The 23,558-nt window shown below is 43.9% G+C and overlaps 1 protein-coding gene across 1 annotated transcript in view; it reads left to right on the forward strand.

The window, feature by feature from the left end:
• Positions 1–4,269: 4,269 nt before the first annotated feature.
• Positions 4,270–23,558, forward strand: part of RNF150 (ring finger protein 150) — a 241,322-nt gene continuing 222,033 nt past the window's right edge. Inside the window, exon 1 of the mRNA XM_032633598.1 lies at positions 4,270–4,798. Coding sequence (XP_032489489.1) covers positions 4,300–4,798 — 499 coding nt within the window. The 5' untranslated portion in view covers positions 4,270–4,299. The remainder of the gene's footprint in view (positions 4,799–23,558) is intronic.

The raw sequence follows: 23,558 nt of genomic DNA on the forward strand, positions 1-23,558 counted from the left end.
GGAGGAGAATCACCGACACAAGGATGGAAACAAATTAAGACCGACGCCCCAAATGGACATTTTAGTTTATCATGAATTGGACTTCAGCTCCTCTGAAATAGTGGCTAGCGGAAATCAAGATCTTAGAGATTACTGTTATTCTTTTCTGAACCATTTAAGAGCAAGATGCAGACAGAATGCTTCATCCTACTACATAATTCAGCGTACATATTCCCCACATAAGGACATTCTTCTACATAGCTACAATATAAACATTCGAATCAGGTAATCAGCGTTTATAGGACACTACCATCCAATCCACAGACCTCATTCAATTTTGCCAACTGTTTGTTTTTCCTAACTGGTCCAGGAGTCAATCCAGACTTGTTCGTTGCATTTAGTCGTCATGCCTCTTAAGTCTCCTTCAATTTGGATCAATTGGTTTTTCTATCCTTCTCTGTCTCTAATGAGCTGAAAAGTTTTAAAGAATACGAGCCTGTCATTTTTTAAGATGCTTCTCACCCTGGGTCCATCCAATGTTTCTCCACGTTCAGACTCAGGCTGTGCATTCTGAGCAGGATACGACAGAACGAGGCTGTGCTCTACTCAGCACATCACATCAGGAGGCATATGATGTGACTCGTTCCCTTCCTGATGATGCCCATCTTGATCACCTGGTCAATTTGGTGTCTTCCAGGTTCTTTCTAATAAATTCCCCCTCGATCAGTAAGTATTTTTCAGAAGATGCTTTAAGACTAAGCTGACATCCCGCTTCACATCAAACAGCCACCCACCAGCCTTGGCATCCACTGAGGAGTCCTGCCAAGAATCAACCAACATTGCCAAATGGTGACTTACTATTTCCATCAGTCTTACTAGTTGGTGTTATTCCATAAGGAAGAGCTCTCCCTTTTCTTTCCATTTATTTATTCATTCCATCATTATTTATCTATTCATTTATATTGGCATGGATTCGTGGATTCCTGTCTTATCCAATAGGTTGTAATCAGTTACTATCACAATTTATTTTGATACTCAAATTGTCCCAGATTTGGCCAGTGGGAGCTCCTTCCTGCCCGCTCATGTGTCCTTTTAGCATGTTCCCATCATGCTTTGAGCACTTCCTATAAAAGTTTCCAAGCTTACTTTGTACTTTCCCAGCCCAAGTACTAGAATCTGCCCTGGTTCCATTTAATGGAGGATGGTACTTAGAAACCAAGATCTTCTGGCCACTTGATGTGTCCGTTGCTCTGGCCTCTGAATGAAAATAGCTATGGTGTATATATATATAATGATTTCACACTCATTTTGAATCCAATCCAACACCTCAGGGTTCTTTATGAAGCTGAACAGGATCCTGTAGGGCCCTTCTGGGTACAAATCCTTTCCGTGTCCCCCCGTTTTTTGTTTAGTAAATAGGCTTCATTCAGCCTCCTCGACCTTCCCTGGGTTCCAAAGGGCAGATTCAAATAGTTGCTTATCAGGGAAGGAGAAAGAAACAAAGGAGGCACAGTCAAGAAACAGCAGTGCAGCAACGGGGCAGGGTCCTGGTTCCTCCTCAAGGAATGTATATAACAATATCTTTGAGTTCCTCTGCAGGAACTAAGGCCCCTACCCAGGTGGAGGATGGCAACTTCAGGCTGAGCACAATATTGCTGGAACTCCGCTCACCAGCTCTGTTACCTCACCACCAACCAATCAGAAAAAAAGTCTGCACACAGGGGAAGATAATGAAGACCCTGACCCCTTCCCCAAATGATTCTCCCTTTAAAACTTTTCATGGTCAAGCAGAATCTTTGGAATTGGCTTTTGGACACGAGTCTGCCTTCTCCCCAGGTTGCTGGCCTCCTGAATAAAGCAAGCTTTCCTTTCCAACCAACACCTGTCTCTCGGGTATTGGCTTTTTAGTGGCCAGCAGCAGAACCTGAGTTCGATAATATTTATAGCTTTCTTTCCTTCCATATTCGTAAATTCCTTCTCCCACACTAAGAAACCTGGCTCCCATTACATTTAGTATCTTACTTATTTGCCCAATGTCCCTGTAATTAATCAATCTCTCAGCCAGGATGCTACCTCCTTGACCCTGCCATCTCCTCAGCCTCTAACTTTTCCTCTAAGGGAAGAAAACGACAGGGGTAGTTGTGCATTCTTAATGACACAGATTCACTAAGTTTTGTGGCTGGAGAGAAACTGCTAAGAGACAGAGAGATATGGGGAACCACTTTGGTTTGTGAGACATCTGTACAAAACCTCGCTGGGGGGTTTTAGGCAAAGGACTCAGATCTCTGGTGGTTCAGGAACCAGCAGCCAGGCATTCTTCACTTTTGCCTTTTTGGCATTAGGCACTATAAAAAGCACTGTCCCAATTGCCTAGAAGCCTATTTTCTAAAATGAATAAGTTAGGGAAATACAGAAACCCAGCACATCCAATACCATAGAGACAAATGCTTCTAAGTAGTTCTTTTTCTGCCTGCTTCTAATTTGGGTACAGCTGGGATTCTTTGCTCTCCCCTAACAGCCACCAGCTGTTCCTACTGCTTCTGGAAAAAACAGCAGTTGTACTGGTGGACAGCCATTAACAGATTTCTGTAAACATGCTAACTAAGGTCCTGGGGAAAAGGTGGACTTTTGTTTTCATCAAGAATGGGTCCTGAGTTCTCTGAAAGATTGCCAGTTGGGAAGTACAAGGTGGGTGATTAAGAACCAACCCACAAATTGCTTTCGAGACGTGCTATCTCGAGCCAAAGAAACTGCTGGTGTGAAAAGATAACCACTCAAACATTTAACTGGTAAGGAAGTGTGCTGTGTCAAAGTTTTAAGAACACGACTCTAGAGGGGCTGTACTCTCCACTAACTAGTTGTAAGCTCTATGCACAACTGGAGAATATCCTACAAACAATAATAACCCAAAAAACCTGCCTTGCCTATTGAGGCTTTATTGATGCTCTAAGTCCTCTGTTACCAGTCATGACAACCAGAATAAACACAGCGAAGAAATAGCTCACCCAATTTCTTTTCTTACAGAGTTAGAAAACACTCATTCTATAGGAAAACAAACGTCACATGTTTGCTGCCAGAGGGTAAGAAAGAAGCCCATTTCTACACTCATTCTAATGCAGTGCAGCATCGGCATGACCTGGGAACTTGTTAGAAAAGCATATTCTGGAACCCACCTCACATGTACGGAATGAGAAACTCTGCAGCAGGGCCCATCAGTCTGAGTTTTAACACACACACACACACACACACACACACACACACACACACACACACACACACACACACACACACACTGGTGATAGGGACGGTGATGTACATTTAAATTTGATAGTCACTGCCCTAGATATTCCAGGCGTTGTGTTCGGAGGACCCAGCTACCAACTAACCTTACCAGTTGGCCCTAGGATGCGTAATTAGGGAAAGTTGTTTATGAGAGATACACACATTTCTCTACATCTGAGACGCAGGAAGTTGTTCCTCTCTTCATAGGTCAAGGGGTCGCTTCCCCTTTTGCCTCCACCTGGACCGAGTCACAGATTAGGTTGAATTTGAGACCCGGCAGGGGTCGCTGCTGCCCATAGAGAGACCGAGGGAGCGTGGCAAGAGAAGCCTAGAATCTTTGACATCACATTAAGCTCCTCCTTGCACGCACACATTAGACACACACACAAACATATACAGACAGACACACACACACACACACACACGGACCGCGTACTCTTCTCTGCCGGCTTGCTCCCGCTACCCCCGAGCCGGCCCCTCCCGCGGCAAGTGTGTGCCGGGCGCAGCCTGAGGGACCCGGCGCACAGCAGGGGCGGCCGCCGCGCCTCCAGCCGGACCCGCACGCCCCAGCGCTCGGCGACGGCAGCCGGGACTCCTCGCCGACACCCCGGGCTCGGAGCAGCCGCGCTCGCCCCCGCCGGGGCTGCAGGGCGCCGGGCCGCCACCCCGCACGCTCCCGGGCCCCCTGCCACCCCTATGAGAGAAGGAGAAGCCGGGCGAAGGAGCAGGACGCTCGGCAGCCGGACTCCGCCGCAAGCCCGGAGCGCCCCCTCCGCCCGCGGCCCGCCGGCGTCCGCGAAGCGAGATGCAAGCGCCGTGCTTCGGCTGAAAAGGGAAGGGGCCGGCGCCACCCGCTCGCTCGGAAGCCGGTCCCCGCGGCGGCTGCGCGTCCCGGCCGCGGCCCCTCGGGCCCGGGAGTGAGCAGGAGCAGAAGGAGGAGAAGGACAAGCGGCCGGCCCGGCGTTGGCCGGGGCTGGGGAGGAGGGACGGCGCGGGGGGAGCGCGCCGGGGGCGGGGAGGGGGCCCCGGCGGATAAAGATGGCAATGTCTCTCATCCAAGCGTGCCGCAGCCTGGCTCTCTCAACATGGCTGCTTTCCTTTTGTTTCGTGCATCTGCTCTGCCTGGACTTCACCGTGGCCGAGAAGGAAGAATGGTACACCGCCTTCGTGAACATCACCTACGCCGAGCCCGCGCCGGACCCCGGGGCCGGGGCGGCGGGCGGCGGCGGCGGCGGCGGCACCACCGCCGAGCTGCACACCGAGAAGACCGAGTGCGGGCGCTACGGGGAGCACTCGCCCAAGCAGGACGCCCGCGGGGAGGTGGTCATGGCCAGCTCGGCCCACGACCGCCTGGCCTGCGACCCCAACACCAAGTTCGCCGCCCCGGCGCACGGCAAGAACTGGATAGCCCTCATCCCCAAGGGCAACTGCACGTACAGGGATAAGATCCGGAACGCGTTCCTGCAGAACGCCTCCGCCGTGGTCATCTTCAACGTGGGCTCCAACACCAACGAGACCATCACCATGTCCCACGCAGGTAAGCGGCCCCGGCGGGCGCGGGGCGGGGGAGGGGAGCCAGAGGAGGATGGAGGCGCCGAGAAGGATCCAGCGCCTGCCTCCTAGCTCCTTCCTGCGAAGTCCGTGCTTTGCGAAAGACGCGTCTCTGTTCCTCGGACCTACTAAGTTTTGCTCTGCGTCACTTCGTGGGGTTTACAATGAAGAGAGGACTAACAGCATTGGGGGCACCAGAGAATGCATTCCAATTAGCATCGCGCCACTCGGACGAAGGTTGGCCGAGGGGGGCTAACTTTTCCGAGGAGGATCTGGTAGGTGGGGTGTGGGGTGTAGGTTTCGGATGTTGTTCTCGGCTAGTGAGCGGCCCCGCACCTGTTTGGAACCGGGAGATCTGATAACTCAGCTCTTCACTTGGGTGTGTGCATCAGGTATACTCCTGAGGCCGGCGTTTGTGTATCAGGAGGCGGGTAGGGTTACTGGTGCTGGCGCTCGTCACTGCCGACTTGCTCAAGTCGGGTTTCAGCTCTTCGTGGGAGATTGAGTACCGCTCCCCCGCCCCCGCCCCGCGCCGCCCGCTGGGTTGACGCGAGTCATAAATAATACCGAAAATCCTGTGCTCTGCCAAGCTGTCATCCGGAGGAGCTGACAGGCGGGCACGATGGTAAAGAGTAACAATCCTCAAAAAGCCACCAAGAGCATGGTGGCCATAAAGATATGTCTGCTTTTACAGTGTTGCATTATCCTTTGCCCGCTTGGGAGGTTAAATATGCTGAAGGTTTTCTTTATGGCGAGAAGGAGATTTCAGGGTAGAAAGAATAAGCTTTTCGTAGTGATTGCAGGGTGCCGGGATGAGAAGTCCATGATTGTCCTAAAACTCGCTCTTTCCCTGTATGCCTGACATAACAGTGCTTCCGTGGTAGGAACAACGAAGTCCTCCCCAGGCTTGTCAGCAAAAGCAGCTCGTTTTAGCAGCCTTGCCTCCTTGAGTCCAGGGTTACTTGTTGTTTCTGTGCGTCCGGAGAACCTTGCCCTCCTTCCCCAGAGGGGTTGCTGGGTTTGAGGCTGTGGCATCCGGAAGGAGAAGGAGGGAGTGGAAGTGACAGATGCATTTTCTGACTGGAGTCACCGAATCAAAACATTACCAAAATCTGGCTTTTAAAGAAAATAAACAGTTAATGCTACTGAAATGGAGTACCAGGCTTTGGCCACATGGGGGGTGGTGCATTCTCTGGGGACAAGTTTTCATTCCCAGAGCTCATGTCACCTATTAGGGAAATGTACAGTGGGTTTGCCTTTGGTAGTCAACACCAGCTGTTTCAGACAAGGAACTTGTCAACCCTAATGCAAACAGGTGGAGTGGGGAAAGGTCAGTGCTTCTAACACAGGGGCCAAAGATAATGCAGTGCACTAATTCACGAAGAGGAGGAGGGGGCAGTTAACTTCTTGGAAAAGTTAGGATAGAGCACTGAGGAACATTTGGTATACTTTCTTGAGCTCAACAGTTTTGTAAGTGAAAAGACTGTACTCTGACCTTGAGTCATAAGAGCACTACTTAAACTTCATGACAGTCAAGGATTTGGAGGACTATGGAAAGAGCGTTTTAAGTCATGTAAAGTATCTTTAAAAGCATATTTAATATATAAACTTCCGTGGGGGGAGTGTGAAGGAGGGTTTTTGTTATTGTTGCTGTTCTTTAAACTCGCAGAAGATGGTTAGCTGACTTTGCAGGATCCTTTAAATGTTTCTTTTTGCATATGCGTGAAATCAAACTCTGCAGCTTCGAGCACAAAGTTAAGAGGCATCATTTGTTCCTGTCTAAAAAGAACTGCCAACACATTGGGTCAGTTAATGGCTCGCCTGCTTTTAAAGGAAGCCGTAAGCTGACATGCCACACAAATGATGCTTAAGATGTAGTGAGAATAAATAAAGGGCTTGGTGATAATTTGAAAGTTAGGCTAAAAAAATGTCAAGGAAATTCTCTACTATCTAACTGTTCTGTTTCCAAAACTGTGTTAACGTTGTATCTGCTAATAGCCATGAGGCTTCCATATTATCGTTTGATGTATTGCCACTTTAGGAGACTGGATTCACTTTAGTCATAGATTGCATTGATTTCTGCTAAAGTCTCATTATAAGGATATCCATGACAGGGTGGCTTGGCGAACTTTTAACTCTTTCTACCTGAATGTGAACCAGTGCCAGCGCTGGTCTGGCTGTCAGTATGTTACACTTAGCTCTAGAATGTGAAGGCTGTACTTTTTCTAGTTGAATTTAGAATTCTCACTCAAATTTATCTTAGGAAATGGTGTACATTTTAGATGCTAATCAAATATTCTTATTCTGTGAACATGGGATGCAATATAACAGAGGATCCTTACACTTGTGAACTTTTTACTTCCGTCTCCAAAAAGTGAACATCAGCCTTTGCATTTTTAAAAAATCTCCCCTCTCCTCTAGATCCTTTATTTTCAGCACTGATAGCTTTCGGGTGAGGAGAAAGTCTGACTTTAGTGTTATGCACCCCACTGTGAAATATCTATGCATCTGCCGTGATGTGACCCCAACACACCCACTATCTTGAAATTCAGTTAAATAGAAATCATTTCCCCTTCCCCTTTCCATAGAGCCTTTGTTTCTGATTTTTCCTTTCCCACTTATGATTTTGGGTTTCTGACAGTTCTGCAATTATGGCTTCTCATTCACAAAGACACAGATCATCCTGGGATAGACTAGTAGCTTTAGTTTGTAACCAGTTCTTTTAAATCTCTCTAAAAATATGAGCACATTGAGAGAGAGTTCACATAGCATAGAGTTCACTCATTTAAAGTATACAGTTTAATGGCTTTTCCTCTGCCAACAGAGTTGAGGACCCTCACCACTGATTCCAGTAAGAAACCCTGTGGCCATTAATAGTTACTCTTCATTACTCTCCAATATACCAGCCCTAGTTAACCACTAATCTCCTTTCTGTCTCTGTTTGCCTATTCTGGACATTTCATATGGATGGAATCAAGTAATATGTGTTCTTCTGTGACTGGCCTCTTTCACCAGCATAATGTTTTCAAGGTCTGTCAATGCTGTAGCATGTCTCAGTACTACATTCCTTTTTGTTGCCCAATAATATTTCCTTCTATGTTTATACCACATTTTCAAAATTCATCAATTAATGGACACTTAGGTTCTTTCCACTTTTTGGTTATTATGCATAATGCTTCTGTGAACATTCATGTACGAGTCTGTGTGTGGACATTTCTTTTGGGTACACAGCCAGGCGTGAAATTTCTGAAAAGTCTGGGTCATATGGCAACTGTATGGCTTAACCTTTTGAGGAACTGCACGATTGATTTCCAAAGAAACACACCATTTCACAGTTCCACCAGCAGTGTAGGAGGAACATTTAGTAGGTGGAACATTTCTCTACATCCTCATCAACACTTGTTGTTATCTATCTTTGATTTTGGCCTTCCCAGAGGTTGTGAAGTGGTGTCTTCATTGCCGTTTTTGTTTGCGTTTCTGAGGACTAACAGTTACTTTTTAACATAATATTAATTCTTCCTCTGCTTTTCCTTTTTCTCCTTTTTCCCTTGCTCGCCGTTGTTTTTTCAGCTCAAACACATTTTGTCTTAAAGAAGAAAGGAGATTAATAGAGAAAAGAGATCTACCTCTTCCAATTATGAAGGAAAAATAAAGCCCATGGACCAGAGACTTTCTATGTCCCCTCTAAAAGGATGTGAGGAACTGCATCTTTCGTGCTTTAGAGAGCTTCTTCCCAGGTTGGCTTTGTGAAAGAGCAACCGGAGGGCTTGAGTAAAAAGCTATGTAGAAATCCAGCCTCCACCTGAAGGCCGCAGAAGTACACTTCCAGGTACAGGTAAAAGCAGCCAGACCCGGGCTTCCCTGGTGGCGCAGTGGTTGAGAGTCCGCCTGCCGATGCAGGGGACACGGGTTCGTGCCCCGTTCCGGGAAGATCCCACGTGCCACAGAGCGGCTGGGCCCGTGAGCCATGGCCGCTGAGCCTGCGTGTCTGGAGCCTGTGCTCCACAATGGGAGAGGCCACAGCAGTGAGAGGCCCGCGTACCACACACACACACAAAAAAGCAGCCAGATCTAAACCATCTCCCTGGAGCTGGTCAGATGCCTGTGAACCGTGAGGGAAGTGATAGCAGCCATTTCTAGAGGCAGTTTTGGGAAGTGGTAAGTTAGCAGTTTAGCCTCTCGCCAGCCCGTTGAGTTTGTGTCCTGCTTCTGCTGCTTCCTCACTGTGGATCTTTGAGCAGGTTAGCCTCTCAGGACCTCAGTTTCCTCATTTATGAGATGCGGGAGCCTCAGTTGTTTGGTATGAGAATTAAATGAGTTCACACACGTACAGTGCTTGCGTCCGTAGCTGGCACCTAGCCATCAATACATGCTAATTCTCACAGGCATCGTGCACAGTGACACACAGGAGCTCCTGCACGGATCTCCAGACCCCGGGGGTCACTGAGGCTCCGGCAGCCTTAGGAAAGAGCTCTGTATTGACCCTCTCCTGCTTTAGACACCAGAGCCATCGTGCCGATTTCTCTTTGTGGTTTCTGTGATTCGAGACAGGGTGTCCCAGCTCCCTCTGATGGCTGGTGAATATTTGAGGATTCTCCTGTGGCATTTGTGCTTTCTCTTGGGTTAAACTGAAATCTCATGGGAGCAATATGAGATGTATCTATATATGGATTACATATATTTATATGATAAACATGGTAGATCAGTAAGTGTTTGGAGGTGGTTAAGTGTCTCTGAGTTGTGATGTTGAAGAAATGATGCATATTTTTTTTTCCTTTTTTGAAGAGTGTGGTTTGCTATCTTCTCATCTTTCACTAGTACATAGTTAAAGGGAAAGGAGGAAACTAAACATCTAGGAAGAACTTTTGAGAGACTGGATTCCTAATAGTAACTTAGAGATGGAGCGAGGGAGGAGATGGTTGCAGTAGCTATTCAGAAAATAAGCTCAGCCTTCGGCGAGGAGGAACCCAAGATGGAGTATATCTCATGTATTCTAGGGCCTTCTCCAAGGTTTGAGGAGAAAACATAGATGTACTGAGGCTCTTTCCTGTGTAAGTGGGTGCTAAGATTTTAATTCGTGGGTTCATGCTACATTTACTTTAACGGATGAAGTCCACCTTTGCCTTAACCTCTGTAGAGGAACTAGCTGCTAGAATTTTTTCTTTTCAGGACTCATATTTTTTAGAGTATTTTTGTGCAGTTTTGTTTTACATTTTCCTTTAAGTAATATGTTTACCTCTCTTCAGCAGAAGGTAGCCCTCTGCCTGTGTGGTGCTTACTCTGCGTCAGGCATGTTGTAAGCACTTTGTGTATTATTAGGTCATTTAATTCTCACGATAACACTGAGTGGTAGGTACTGTGGTTGGCGCTGTCCAGGAAACTGAGGCTTAGACAGGGGAAGTGACTTGGTCATGCCGGTAGTAAGTGATGGAGCAAGGCTTGCAAACCTGAGCAATGTCTCCTGAGTCTCTGCTTGTAGCTGCTGCCCCGTATACTTTCTCAACTTGAGAGGATACTATACAGACTAGCTGTGGACAGTAATGACTTCATAATGGAGACAGGAAGTGATCTAAAGCTGATGCCCATTTCAGAATACTTTAGCACATCTATCACCCAAATGCACTTTGGTTGAAGGGCTTTTTTCTTCCTTCATAACTGGAAGAGGTAGCTCGCTTTTCTCTCTTAATCTCCTTTCTTCTTTAAGACAAACCATGTTTAAGCTGAAAAAACAAGCCTTGCAGACTGCATTTTTGCGACAGGAGAGATGGGACCTTGTGTTTGGGCCTGCTCTCCTCCAGACTGACCTCTGATTAACCATTTGGCTTCGGTCCATCACTTTCTATTCTGGACCTCAGTTTCTTACTTATAAAATGAAAGGTCTGAATTAGTTGAGCTCTGAGAGCTGCTTGAACTCCACAGTTTATTCCTTATATATTCAAAACCCAGGATATTTTTACTGAAATTCAAATTTCTGGCTTCTGATGAGAAAATCTGATGACAGGGGCCCATGTCCCTGCAGAGCAATGGCTGGCGGTTTAGGTGAACAGTGTGCCCATTACCTGGCCCAAAGCCCCGTCACTACTTATGGCCTGGCTCTCGGCCAGCTCTGCTCCTATGTGCCCCTGGCCTCAACCCTGAGGCTTATGTATGTGGAACCTCAGCTTTATGGAGTCAAACTAGGGTTAGTGAGGAGAAGTTATAGAAAGCAGACTTGCTTTAGTAAAGGGAGGAAAAACTCTTAAAATTAGAACTGTTGAGAGATGGAAGAGGTTTTCTTGGGAGGTGAAGCTTTCTCTTGCATTCAGATGGAAACTGATCACAGGATTTATGCCCAGAGTTCTGATGGGTGATGACGGAAGGGTCTTCCCAAGCCTGAGAGCTTGTGATTCTCTATCGTTTAGATATTTAAGAAACATTTCTTAGCAGCAGCCTTGGTTTCCATTCCGTTTCCCTCTTAAGATACATATAGAAAACTTATTTATGCTTGGTCTTAATCTCCCAGGCCAAAGCAATATCACCCTCCTCACTTAGTATTTGCTTATTGATTTGGTGCTAAACTGTACCTCCTCACCTGGCTCTCTACCGGCAGGCAGATGTCTAATAGCCAAGAACTCCAGACTCTTGTCATTAAAAGCCATAATTCAACATCAATGTTAAATAACATTATTGGCAATGTAAGTCAGTATGGTCTGGGGACTTCCCTGGTGGCACAGTGGTTAAGAATCCGCCGGCCAATGCAGGGGACACGGGTTCAAGCCCTGGCCGGGGAAGATCCCACATGCCGCAGAGCAACGAAGTCTGTGAGCCACAACTACTGAGCCTGCGCGCCTAGAGCCCGTGCTCCGCAACAAGAGAAACCACCGTAATGAGAAGTCCGCGCACCGCAACAGAGTAGCCCCCGCTCACTGCAACTAGAGAAAGCCTGTGCTCAGCAATGAAGATCTAACGCAGCCAAAAAAAAAAGATACTGTATGGTTTGTTTACTCATTTCAGCTCATAGAAATACGTATCTGGGGATTTGGAAGGAATCCTACCTTTATCTTCTAATCTTTAGTAAGAATCTCATCCTCATCTCTCCTGATGCCTCTGTTCTTAAAAATCCCTTGGCTTCTCAAAAAGGAAGGAATTTTATGACTATGAAATCAGGAAAGATTCAAAAAGAACCCAGGACTCTATAACTTATTCTTTTAGTTTTTTAGAAAGGACTGATTATGTTTCCAATGCAATATTAATTTGTTTAGAAACCAGTCTCAACTTTTTAAAAGGAAGACCTTGACCTTTATTGTTGCATTTTTGGACATGAAACTTGGTGTATAAAGAACTTAATATTTTGGGGCTTCCCTGGTGGCGCAGCGGTTGGGAGTCCGCCTGCCGGTGCAGGGGACGCGGGTTCGTGCCCCGGTCCGGGAGGATCCCACGTGCCGCGGAGCGGCTGGGCCCGTGAGCCATGGCCGCTGGGCCTGCATGTCCGGAGCCTGTGCTCCGCGGCGGGAGAGGCCACAGCAGTGAGGGGCCCGCGTACCGCAAAAAAAAAAAAAAAAAAAAAAAAATTATAAAAAAAAAAAGAACTTAATATTTTGATAGCCTCTGAAAGTCTTCAGTTTATCCCCAGAAGAGATACTTCATTTTGTATATACTCAAAGGAGGACCTTCACTTATTACTGAGTGACTGAAGTGATGCTGAAATTCTGTGTATTTGATCATGTGAATTGAGAGATGCTAAATTTGAGTTAACCTGAATAGGATTTGACTTTCATTTTATCTCAGATCTGGAGGATTTTGTGGTAATATAAAACCCAGAGAAATAAGGCTGCCTTGTGCTGTGTTATTGTTCTTCTATGAAGCTGCAATTATGGTGGTTCTATTAAATTGAAACCTTGTCTATAGGTATACTATAATCTTTTATTTTAAACTTTGAGGGGTTAATCACTTGGCAGTTTAACTTGAGGTGGGATAAGTGTGCTTTATAGATTGAAGTAGAAATATTAATGACTAGTATTAGATCTAGTTCTTTTATTTTTCTCTATGAGAGGAAAATTTTCTTTTACTGCTTCAAAAGCATTGGTTATAAATTGGTTTCTACAAGTATGTTTTTTAAAAAATCTCGTCTATTCCATGAAATAGCGGTATTTAGAAAACCTGTTTCGGTAGAAATAAGCATCATTTGTCATAAAATTAAAGCTTATGTATCAGATTGTTAGGCTTTTCCATATTCAATGTATGGACATATATTTCATGATATAGATTTGAAAAAAGAAAGTATTTTTGCATTAAATGTATGGCTTATTCATGTTCTTTCCAGGCAAAGATATATGAAGAGCTCATATATTAGGTAAGATCCAGGAAATGTTTTCTTTCTTATTAACCAGTTCAGCCTCTTATCTCTCCATCATAAATGGTTTTTTACGCACACAGTCCATGTAAGCACTATTGAAAAGGCAAACATTTGAGGTTTTTCAGAGGTATTGTCAGTGAACCGATACAAATGCCTTTTTTTACCCATAAGTATTTATTTTCCCATTTTCTACAGAAGATGTTCACCCGGCCATTCTGTAACCATGAACTGACTACACCTACATGTAGTTCCAAATGACCCAAAGAATAGCGGAAAAGATGTTTTCCCCTTTACTTATCAAGGTGTTTTCTCCTTTATTTACCAAGGGGCCTGGAATGTTCTTTCTCCCAGATACGAAGGACTGTGCCTCTCTAAGGTCACTTCTCCGTGACCTCATCACTAAGGCACTCCTAGTTACTCTATTTGGAGAGCAGCATCCCTCCTCGTTCCCATCCTCAGCACACCCTGCCCCTCTCCCTGCTTCATTTTACTTATGCTTGGCATGTGTCCTCCCACCAGAATGTAAGGGCTACAAGAAGCAAGGCTTTTAGACAGTTTTTGTTCATGGTAAAGTTCCCAAAGACTAGAATGGTCCTTGGTGGAAATGGAAAGCGCTCAGTAAATCTTAAGATCTGTTAAATAAGACTGGAAAGATGGACTACGTTATCATGTTAGTCTCTAATTTCATGAAAAAAATATTTCATGACACTAACATTTTTTTTCTTAGCTTTTGACTTATATAAATGAGGTCAGGGAGATTCTAATTTGAGTCTCCTGTTAAAATAATTGAGTCATTGTGTAGAATATGACATGAAGTGGGAGCCTTGTTCATGCCCTTCAACTCGGGAAAAAAGACATACCAGTAACAAGCAGAAGTTACAGGGTATCCAAAAATTTTGTAACCAGATACAATTCTGTGCATATGTTTATTGTCCCGTAACTTTAATACATATGTGTATATGTGAGCACATATGTTAAAATGAAAGACATATGCCTTATAGAAAATTTTGAAAATATGGGACATTTAAAAAGGGAAGAAGACAACCTCAATAACTCAACCACTCACCCACTAAACTCTAGTGTTTTTCTCATTCTGTGGTTACATATTTACTTTTACCAAACTGGGAATATATTGCATAGGTTTTTGTAGCTTTTTAAAATTTAAAGGCGCATGTTGAAACTTCCTCAACGTTTCTGTGATGTTTCTACTTTCCCCCTACATATAAACAGCGCTGCTGTAAATGTCTGTATGTGCCTGAAAATCAGTACATCTCCGTGATTACTTTCTTAGATCAAGTTCCTGAATATGGCACTAGTAAGTCAAAAGCTATTCATGTGTAGCTATAGAGCAGGGTTGTTTTGTTTTGTTTTGTCTTGTTTTTTAAGCCCATTTAGTGATGTCTTCAGTTGTACGCTCACTCCCTAGTATGGCTGTCCTTTGAAGGAGAAAGAGTACCTGTCAGCTGACAGTGCCGTCGCGGGGTCCTGGCACAGCTTTCTGCATCGCCTTGCTCCAAGCTAGATTAGTTTGGCAGCCGGGGCAGGACACAGAAGGTGGAGAATCAAAAGAGGAAAAAAGCCTCAATGACAGAATCATCAGGATTGCAGTTGGTGAAACCCCCACTGTTCCCTTCGATTCTTCTGTGTCTTGGGGATGTTCAGTGCAAATTGAACAGGGAATTAGGAAACTTGGGTTTCAGTTGCGGTTCTGCCTCAAATTGGCTTTACCGTTGGCAAGTCACTTCCCCTCTCTGGTCTCTTTCATTTGGTTTTCTTTCATTTCAACATAAGCGGGAGGCTCCTGGAGGGGAACTTGGTTTAGATCAGTGCTTCTCCATCCTGGTCGCACGTGAGCATCGTCTGGGGAGTTTAAAACTTACAGACTCCCAGGTCCCCCCCGCCGCGATTCTGATTTGTCTGGTGGTGGGAGGGCACCCTCCAGATGATCCTGAGGTGCTGCCGGGATTGACGGCCACCACGCTGGCTGAATCCAGAGTCTTCCTCTGGTTCTTCGATCCCGTGGTTCTTTAGTTATTTAAGAATTTTTCCTTTGACGATCTCAAAATCCTCCATGAAAAGAAAGACGTTTAAAATGTGTTAATTGTAACGATGAAAACTGACAGTAGGTGCGGTTAAGTATTACCTCAAGACATGAATTACTGCCTCACTGATAACCGCCAGATTTTGGAGACCAGCACGAAGACAAACAAATGGCAAACACAGCAAGTGCAGGAAAGCACACATTCTGTAAACCCGTCAAAGAGCACAATAATGAGTCAGAAATGCCTGGATATTTTAATTACATTGAATTTGCTGGGTGAAATTTTCACTGAGAGGCTAATGCTCGTTATCTTGATTGTAGGCCTCTTGCAGAAGAGGTAGCAGTACCATGGTATTTTTCCCAAGTAGGGAGGACCCCATTTTGCTCATCAAGGTTGGCAAGTTTGGGGGGCAGTGAAGGGTGGTGGTGAAAAAGGTGATTCTGGTACCCAATTGTCCTTTGGGTCGATTGCCAGGGAAACATAAAGCAACGTGGGGCTCAAGATAGAAGTTTGACGTCACTGAGTTGGTAAGAGTGAGATTCCACCATTCCAGAATGTGAGCACAGTGGTATAGGAGCTGCGAAAACTGGGCTCGTGCTGGGCAGAGAGGGCCCGGGAGCTCGGGAACCATGTGATTCACCTAAGCTTCCACCTGTGAAATGAGCCTCATGGGTCCCTATCACAGCTGTCATGAGCTCTTACACTACACGACACAGCAAAGGGGCAGCTCTGAGCATCGAATGTATGTTCACTCTAATTATTGTCAGAAGAAACATATTCAGAATCGGACTACATCCTACCAGCTTTATTATCACCCACTGAGTCCCGGCCATCATCATCTCTGCCCGGACTGCTGCTGTCACCTCCAGCCGCTGTCCAGCTCCCATTCCTGCCCCTGCAATCTGTTCCCCGTATAGCAGATAGAACACACTTAAAAAAAAAAAAGAAAACCAAAGGACGTCACTCCTCTGCTTACATCTTCCAGGGGCTTCTCATCATACTTTGGACCAAGTCAGAGTTCTTGCTGTAGCCCCCAGGGTGTGACCTGATTTGGCCCCTATATTCTGTCCACCTCTTTTCCAACCATACTTCCCCTCACCCTCCTACAGACCCTCTTTTCTCCTTGCTGGTCCTCAAATACACCAAACTTGCTGCTACCTCAGGCCCTTTGGAACCCTCTTCCCCCCCAACTTTTTGGGTAGAATTATTATTCACGCAGCAGATATCTCTTTATGCATCTGAAATATGTGAGGATGACTCCCAAACAAGACTATCTGGTAGACATTTATCTATTTCTCCCTTATTTAACCAACTCATTTTGAAAATTCAGCTTGCCTCTATGCCTCCTGTACCCTGAGGAAAATGTCTTCCAACAAAAGGTAATTATAAAATCATGAGGTTTTATTACTTTTGTGAACAGGGAGAGTTACCAGGCACCACCCTCAATTTTTGCAGATTTCCCTCAGATACTCACCTGGCTCACCCCTCCATAGCGTTGCCGACTCTGCTCCGTCGCCCCTTCGTCAGAGTTTTCCGTGGCCACACTAAAAACTTCATCTGCTACTTATCCTCTCTTCCCTCACCCTCCCTTATTTTTCTTCATACTATCACTACTTGAAATTGTTATATTACATCTTTCATTAATTTACTTGTTTACTGTCTGTCCCCCCTGTGAAAATGTGAGCTCCACAAGGACAGGGTTCTTGTCTTGTCAACAGCTGTATTCTGAGAGCCTGGCACTCGGTAAATATCTATTGAAAGTATGAATGGATTAGTGAATGATAGAATATGAACCCATCCGCAGTTGTCGGGTGCATCACCCACTTGAAGGATGGAGTAATGACTTTATATTCCATACTTTTTATTTGCCTTATGTTGAAGGCAAGATTTAATTTGAGGGATTACAAACTTCATTTCTTCTCCTATGCACAGCAGAGCGATTCTTGCTGGGCCTGTGCTGAGGGATTCATCTGCTTTCTAACCCACACTTGACCCTTGAGAGTCATTATATCCTGAGATCTTGTCCTGTTCTCCTACCAGTGTTTCTGAGACCTAGTTGCCTACTCCCCAAGACCTACAAGCAAGTGCTTCTCTGTTCTGAGGAGTTTTGCTTTGGAGGTTCTGCAAGGGGACTTTTTACAGATAATAGAATAGAAATGTCCTTTGGAGTCAGCTGTATCAAAACACAGAAAGAAATCTGAAAGAAGTAGCTGGACATACATAGTGCTGCCTGATGTTTTTAGGGAGATGGGCATCTGGTAGACCTGATACTCCAAGGGGACCCAAGTGTTACTTTAGAGGGAAATCTTAGAGGTTGATCGTAAACCTTACCTGTATAGTTTAAAATGAATCTGTCTCTGTAAATAGCAAATGACCAGTGAGATATGCCAAATTGTGACCTTTTGGGCAATGAGAGAACTGTAACAGAAAGGTCAAGTTTTCTGTGAAGTCAGAATAAGAGGCATTGGTTACAATAGTTGTTTGTTAACAGCAGTTGATGTTTGCTCTGGAATGAATTTAATCTCTCATATACTTGCATGCCTTTACTTTTTAGCCCTGATAAACTACATGCATAGAGAGTTTGAAGCAATTACGTGATATTATCCTTATCAGTTTGAGCTTATTTCTATGGAAAGTACATCTACTGTATCATTACTTTGTTCTTTCTTCCTTTCCTAAATGCATTTATTATATGAAATGGATTCCACTTCACTGAGATTAATTCCTTACCTGGCTGTCCTTCTTGCTAGACTGTGAGCTTCCTGAGGGAAGGCGCTGTCCGCACCCAGCCGGTTACACTGGGCGCTAGCACCAGTGTCTTGAATGACTCTCCATCTGTGGTCATGTTAGCTAATTGTTCTGCTTAATCATGACCATCTGGATGCCATTCACTTGGTGGGAGGTACCTGGAGTTTAGACCAAATGTTTCAAGGAACAGATCAGCATCTCTAAGGCTCACCTTGCAAACACTAGACCTGTGCAGGAGAGGTCAGTGTTCCTCTCAAACAGGGCCATGCTCAGAAAAGTCATGAAGTGGTGCTTTATTACAATCCAAAGTCTGCAGATTAAAAAGTCATTAGTCTCTTCTATCTTCTTGACCTCCGGGACTATCTTGAAAAGCCATTCACCTAATTAAAACCCAATCCTTTAAAATTAGAAAGTCTTACTCTCTTTGGTAAAACTAAATGAGTCATAATTTGGCTTACTGCTGTCTGAAACTAATCAATGTTCTTCTCTATTGAGGTACTATATTAAGTAGATCTTAGTGTCTTACTCATAAAAAGACTTTTGTGTTTCATTAACTTAGAGTGTGAAAAATACATTACATTGTAGGTAAGAAGAGAACAAGCCATTTTCTTTAGTGAAGCTAATGAGAACTCATTTTGAACCAGAGCATAACCATGAGCTTGCTTGCTATTTTTATATTTAGTCTTTGAAAAGGTGGCACATAATTACTACAGCACAGTTTGTGCATTCCAGAATAAGTGATATTTTTGGCATTAAAATGAAATTTATGAGTAGGTTAAGATACTGGAACAGCACATGCTGTCACTGGCGTGTTAGAATAATTGCAGTTCATTGACTCATGCAAGTATATTCTTCTGTGTTTCCTGTTTGCAGTTTATCACTTTTTTTTTTTTAAAGAAGATGTTGGGGGTAGGAGTTTATTAATTTATTTATTTTTGGCTGTGTTGGGTCTTCGTTTCTGTGCGAGGGCTTTCTCTATTTGTGGCAAGCGGGGGCCACTCTTCATCGCGGAGCGCGGGCCTCTCACTATGGCGGCCTCTCTTGTTGCGGAGCACAGGCTCCAGACGCGCAGGCTCAGTAGTTGTGGCTCACGGGCCCAGTTGCTCCGCGGCATGTGGGATCCTCCCAGACCAGGGCTCGAACCCGTGTCCCCTGCATTAGCAGGCAGATTCTCAACCACTGCGCCACCAGGGAAGCCCTGCAGTTTATCACTTTCACCACCAGAACAATTTAAGTAAGAAAACAGAAATACAGCTCAAACTTTGGCCCTTGATTGATTTTTGGTAACTGAGATGGGACATATTCTTTAAAGGAGCAATAATCGCGAAATAGGCCATTACCTTGCGTGGCCTCTTTGGTAACCACCATGTTGCTAAAAAAGATGTGTTTGTCACTTAGGTTGACTGACTGGGGCGGGGGGGGGGGTGGTCACTGTCACCGAGCATTCATCCCACTGTCCTATGCTTCTGGGTGACTCTCAGCCCAGATTCCTCCCATCTTTTTCAGAGGAGTGGGCATTTCTGGTGAAGCAGACACACTGCCCTTCTGGAGCCAGCAGCCAGTTTCAATAAGATTATCTCAACACCAAGTAGCAAGCCATCTATAAGCGTATAGCGTTGGCCATTATTTAGCACGCTGCTGGCTGAGAAAAACCCAGGGTATAGAAAAACCTGAGATCATCTAAAACCTAAGTTGTCAAGGTCACGGGGCAGAAGGATTCAAATGCAGTGAATATGACCTGACCCTTTCCACCTGCCAGTGCCTTGGTGTCTAGCAGCTCAGTGATGGACAACGTCAGACCATGCCTTGGTGTTCATGAGCTTAGGGCCAGACAGCAGTCCTGACACTAGTTCCCCGGGGACCGGGGCCTGTGGAGCTTCGACAAAAGAGCTTCAAGTGAGATGGCTGGACGCTAGCTTGGGGAGCCTTCAGCGGCCACTGTGTGAGGGTCGCGTGGCTGTTCTAAGTAGCCACTGAACTCGGTGTCTCCCACGCCCTGCCTTCTCCTTCCATAGGAGACCACTGAGGAAAATTCTCTTTTTGAATAAGCCAGGACATCCTTTCTGCAAGTCACCTCTTCTGGTTCCAGGCCCATATGTTAAAATTTATCACCTTGTTCATTAGAGCAACTCAGCAAATCTTTGCTGGATTGAATAAGTGTTAGAAAGAGGAGAATCAGCACTCGTTCCGAACACAAAATGCTCTAAGCACTGCATTAGGTGTCTTTCGTATTTCACTCCTTTTATACACCCTCTGAGTTGGGAACCTGCCCAGAGTCACAGATGGACGAAAGCAAAGCCGATATTTTAATCCAGATCTATATCACTTTCAACTATATTAGGAGGCGTGTAGGATTTCTTCGACTCTCTACTAATTTTTACGTTTCAATGTATTTTTTTTATGAGGGGGGAACAAAAAGAAACTCCTTTAAAGATAATCTGTCTGAAAACATTGTTTCCCATAAATATTAGGTAACTTATTGTTTACCATTGTTATTAAATTGTATATTTGCAGCAATGCAATTCTTTCATTGCATGAGAAATATTTCTTAGGGACGTATAAGGTACAAACTGCTGTAGATTTAATTCACAAGTCAAACCTTGTGCTCTGTGGATAGGTAATGTCTTTGGTTATATTAGAGTCCTTGTCTGAATATTCTGGCTTAAAGATAGTTAATAGTTCTCAGACTGACTAATTCCCATTAGTTCAAAACGCTGATGTTCTTAGAGAATTGAGTCAGGTTCCTATCTGCTAATTCTATTGAAGTAAATGGGTCTATGCAGATTTCTACCCCTAAATGTGACTTTGAGTTCTATAAATAAATCACTTCCTTTACATGTATCCTACTGCGATTTTTCCTAAATTTGTAATTACTATGAATATTTGCAAACCAATATAAATCCCATTTACCTGAAAGATATTTTAAGGTCAAAATAAAAGGATAACCCTGTTACTGTCACCATGGGAATTTAAAAACTGTGTGTGTATACATGTACCTATAGTACATAGTTTAGAATTTTAATTGGGCTTGGATAATGCCTGATTCACATAATCCCAGAGCGGTTTTGACTGCTCATTAAATTGCTACCCCCTTGATTTTAAACAAGATTCTCTTTAATTGCGTTTGTGATTCTTCGTGCTTGGTAATTAGTCTATTTTTAGTGTGCCCTTTGGTTGCTTATTTTAACATAAATCCTAGTATTTTCACTTGTACGATTCTTAGTAGTAAGTATTCCTTAAATTTTTTTTCTTAACGTACATACACTGTTTTACCATCTGCGCAAATCTCCCCAGACAAGCTGACCCAGAAGGCCCTTGCAATGTGAACTTATGTCTGCCTGTAGACCAATGGATTTATAATTTTTTCTCTCCGGATTATCAAAATTACCCAGATATTATTTTTTTTTAATTAACCACAAAACAAAAACAGACTTTTTCTGAAAGATTTTAGAGATCATCAAGTTTAATTATTTTATTTTATGGATTAAAACGTATGAGTTAGTTATTTTATCAGTGAAAAACACAAAGCCCCAGGAGTTTATGGCCTTACTGGAGACCCACACAGCAGGTGATATGTATGGTTGGGAGGAAAGTTATCTGTGAAAGATTGAAGGACCACTCCCTCTGGATCAGAATTCTCAATCATGGCACTGTGGGCATTTTCTGCCCAATAATTCTTTGTTGTCCTGTTGCTATAAATTTATTGAGAATCTTATGAGAATGCATGTAAAGCATATAGTATAGAACCTGGCACATGGTAAATGCTAAAGACATCATTATTAAATATGACTATTAAATGTTGATAATGCACCAGTACGTAATTCAAGAACCCCTGTGTAGCTGACAGTGGAGACACATGTTATTTATTGAAATAGAAAACAACATTAAACTAGAAAAAAATTTTTAAGAAAACAATTAAAAAGCATGCTGGTACCAACAAAGATACGTATGTAAGAATTAACCCAGTTGGAGGAACTATGAAGAAGTCTGTCTACCCCAGTAGTTGTAAGCAAATGTACTTTTCAGGTCTGAAGCCGGCGCCAGCCAACAGCACTGCAGAGATGGGAGCTATATTTGGAGAGAGTGTTTCACACTGTTCCTCCCTGAATGATGGGCTAAAGAGGGAACTGCAGCAACATCCCCATGAGAGGAGAGCTTCCAAGATTATCAGAGAGGAGGGAGAGCTGGAGCAAGTTTACACAGTGCGAACCACGCTGATTGTAATAGACAGCAGCATTGATGCGCTAGGATTTATCAAAAGACAACCAGAGGGTCTGAAAGAACAAAACTGGAGCTCTCTACCTTTGCCTTGGCCCTGTGTAATGACATTTTAATGATTCGACAAAAGAAAAAATTGATCTATCTAGCTCCCGTTTGAATGGATGAATTAATAGCTAGCTAAAATGGTTTGATTTTTTTTTTTCTAGTTTTCTTGGAAATTCTGCTTATATGAGAAGGAGGGTAGTATACCATACAGGTAAAATCTCCATTTCATGGAGTCCATATGGTGTGGGTGTGTAGTCAGGAAATGATGGACCTCAGGACCACTTCTTGCATGTATCATCGTCACCCAAAGCACTCATTAAGTGCAAAAGGAAACCAGTGTTTGTCAAGAATTCACTGTGGGTCAGGCATTGTACTAGCCTGTCACGTCATTATTTAGATTGGCCGCATGGGTTAGTGGTTAGAGCCAGACTAAAACCAGACCACCCAGACTCACATCCCAGCTCTGCCTCATAATAGCTTTGCTACGTGGGACAAGTTAACCAACCTCCCTGTTTCAGTTTTTCTTGTATGTAAAATGGGAATAATAGGACCTATTTCATGGGGCTCTTGAGAGAATTAATGGGATAATATTTGTAAAGTACTTATACATATAAGAAGTGCTATAAAAGGCATTTTATAATTTTATGATGCTAATAAGAAAGCAAAGTAATACATGCTGCTAGGATTTCACACCTATTTTAATCAAAAGCTATGCTTTTTTTTCTATAACATAGTGAGTGCTTCTACATGCTAATACCTTAATGTGATCTGTACAGCATAATGATATTAAATTGAAGTCACCCTTGATTTCTAGGAACACTAAATGCTAAGATATGTAAAGTACCTATTTTTCATTACTTATATTCATCCCCAATTTAGACATTGGCTATAGAGTCTCTTAACCTTTGATGTATCTAGGTGAAAGGATAGACATTAAAAGATTATACTCTTGGATTATACTTAATATATTTCTCTGTATTTGAAATACAGAGAAATAGTGCTTCCCTCAACTTGATTTCATTTATTCTTGTAATAGTACTTCATAGATGGAAAAGATTCTATTATCTCAGCCTACAGATGAAGCTCAAAGTTTGAGTCCTAGCCAAGGTAGGACTGAAATTCACATCTTCTCTTAATTCAAGAGTGTTTTTCACTGTGTTTACATATTTACTTAGCAGTTGTTAATTGAGCACCTACTATATACAGGTGTACTAAATCCTGGCTATACAAAGAGCAAGGTACCTTTTTTTTTTTCCCTAAAACACGTTACCATCTAGCAGACAAGAAGGGTATAGTCCATGTGTGATATTATTAGTGTGAACAAAGTGCTATAGGAACACCCAGGAATGATTAAG

This window comes from Phocoena sinus, chromosome 5 (genome assembly GCF_008692025.1).
Source record: "Phocoena sinus isolate mPhoSin1 chromosome 5, mPhoSin1.pri, whole genome shotgun sequence".
In the NCBI taxonomy this organism is placed as follows: domain Eukaryota; kingdom Metazoa; phylum Chordata; class Mammalia; order Artiodactyla; family Phocoenidae; genus Phocoena; species Phocoena sinus.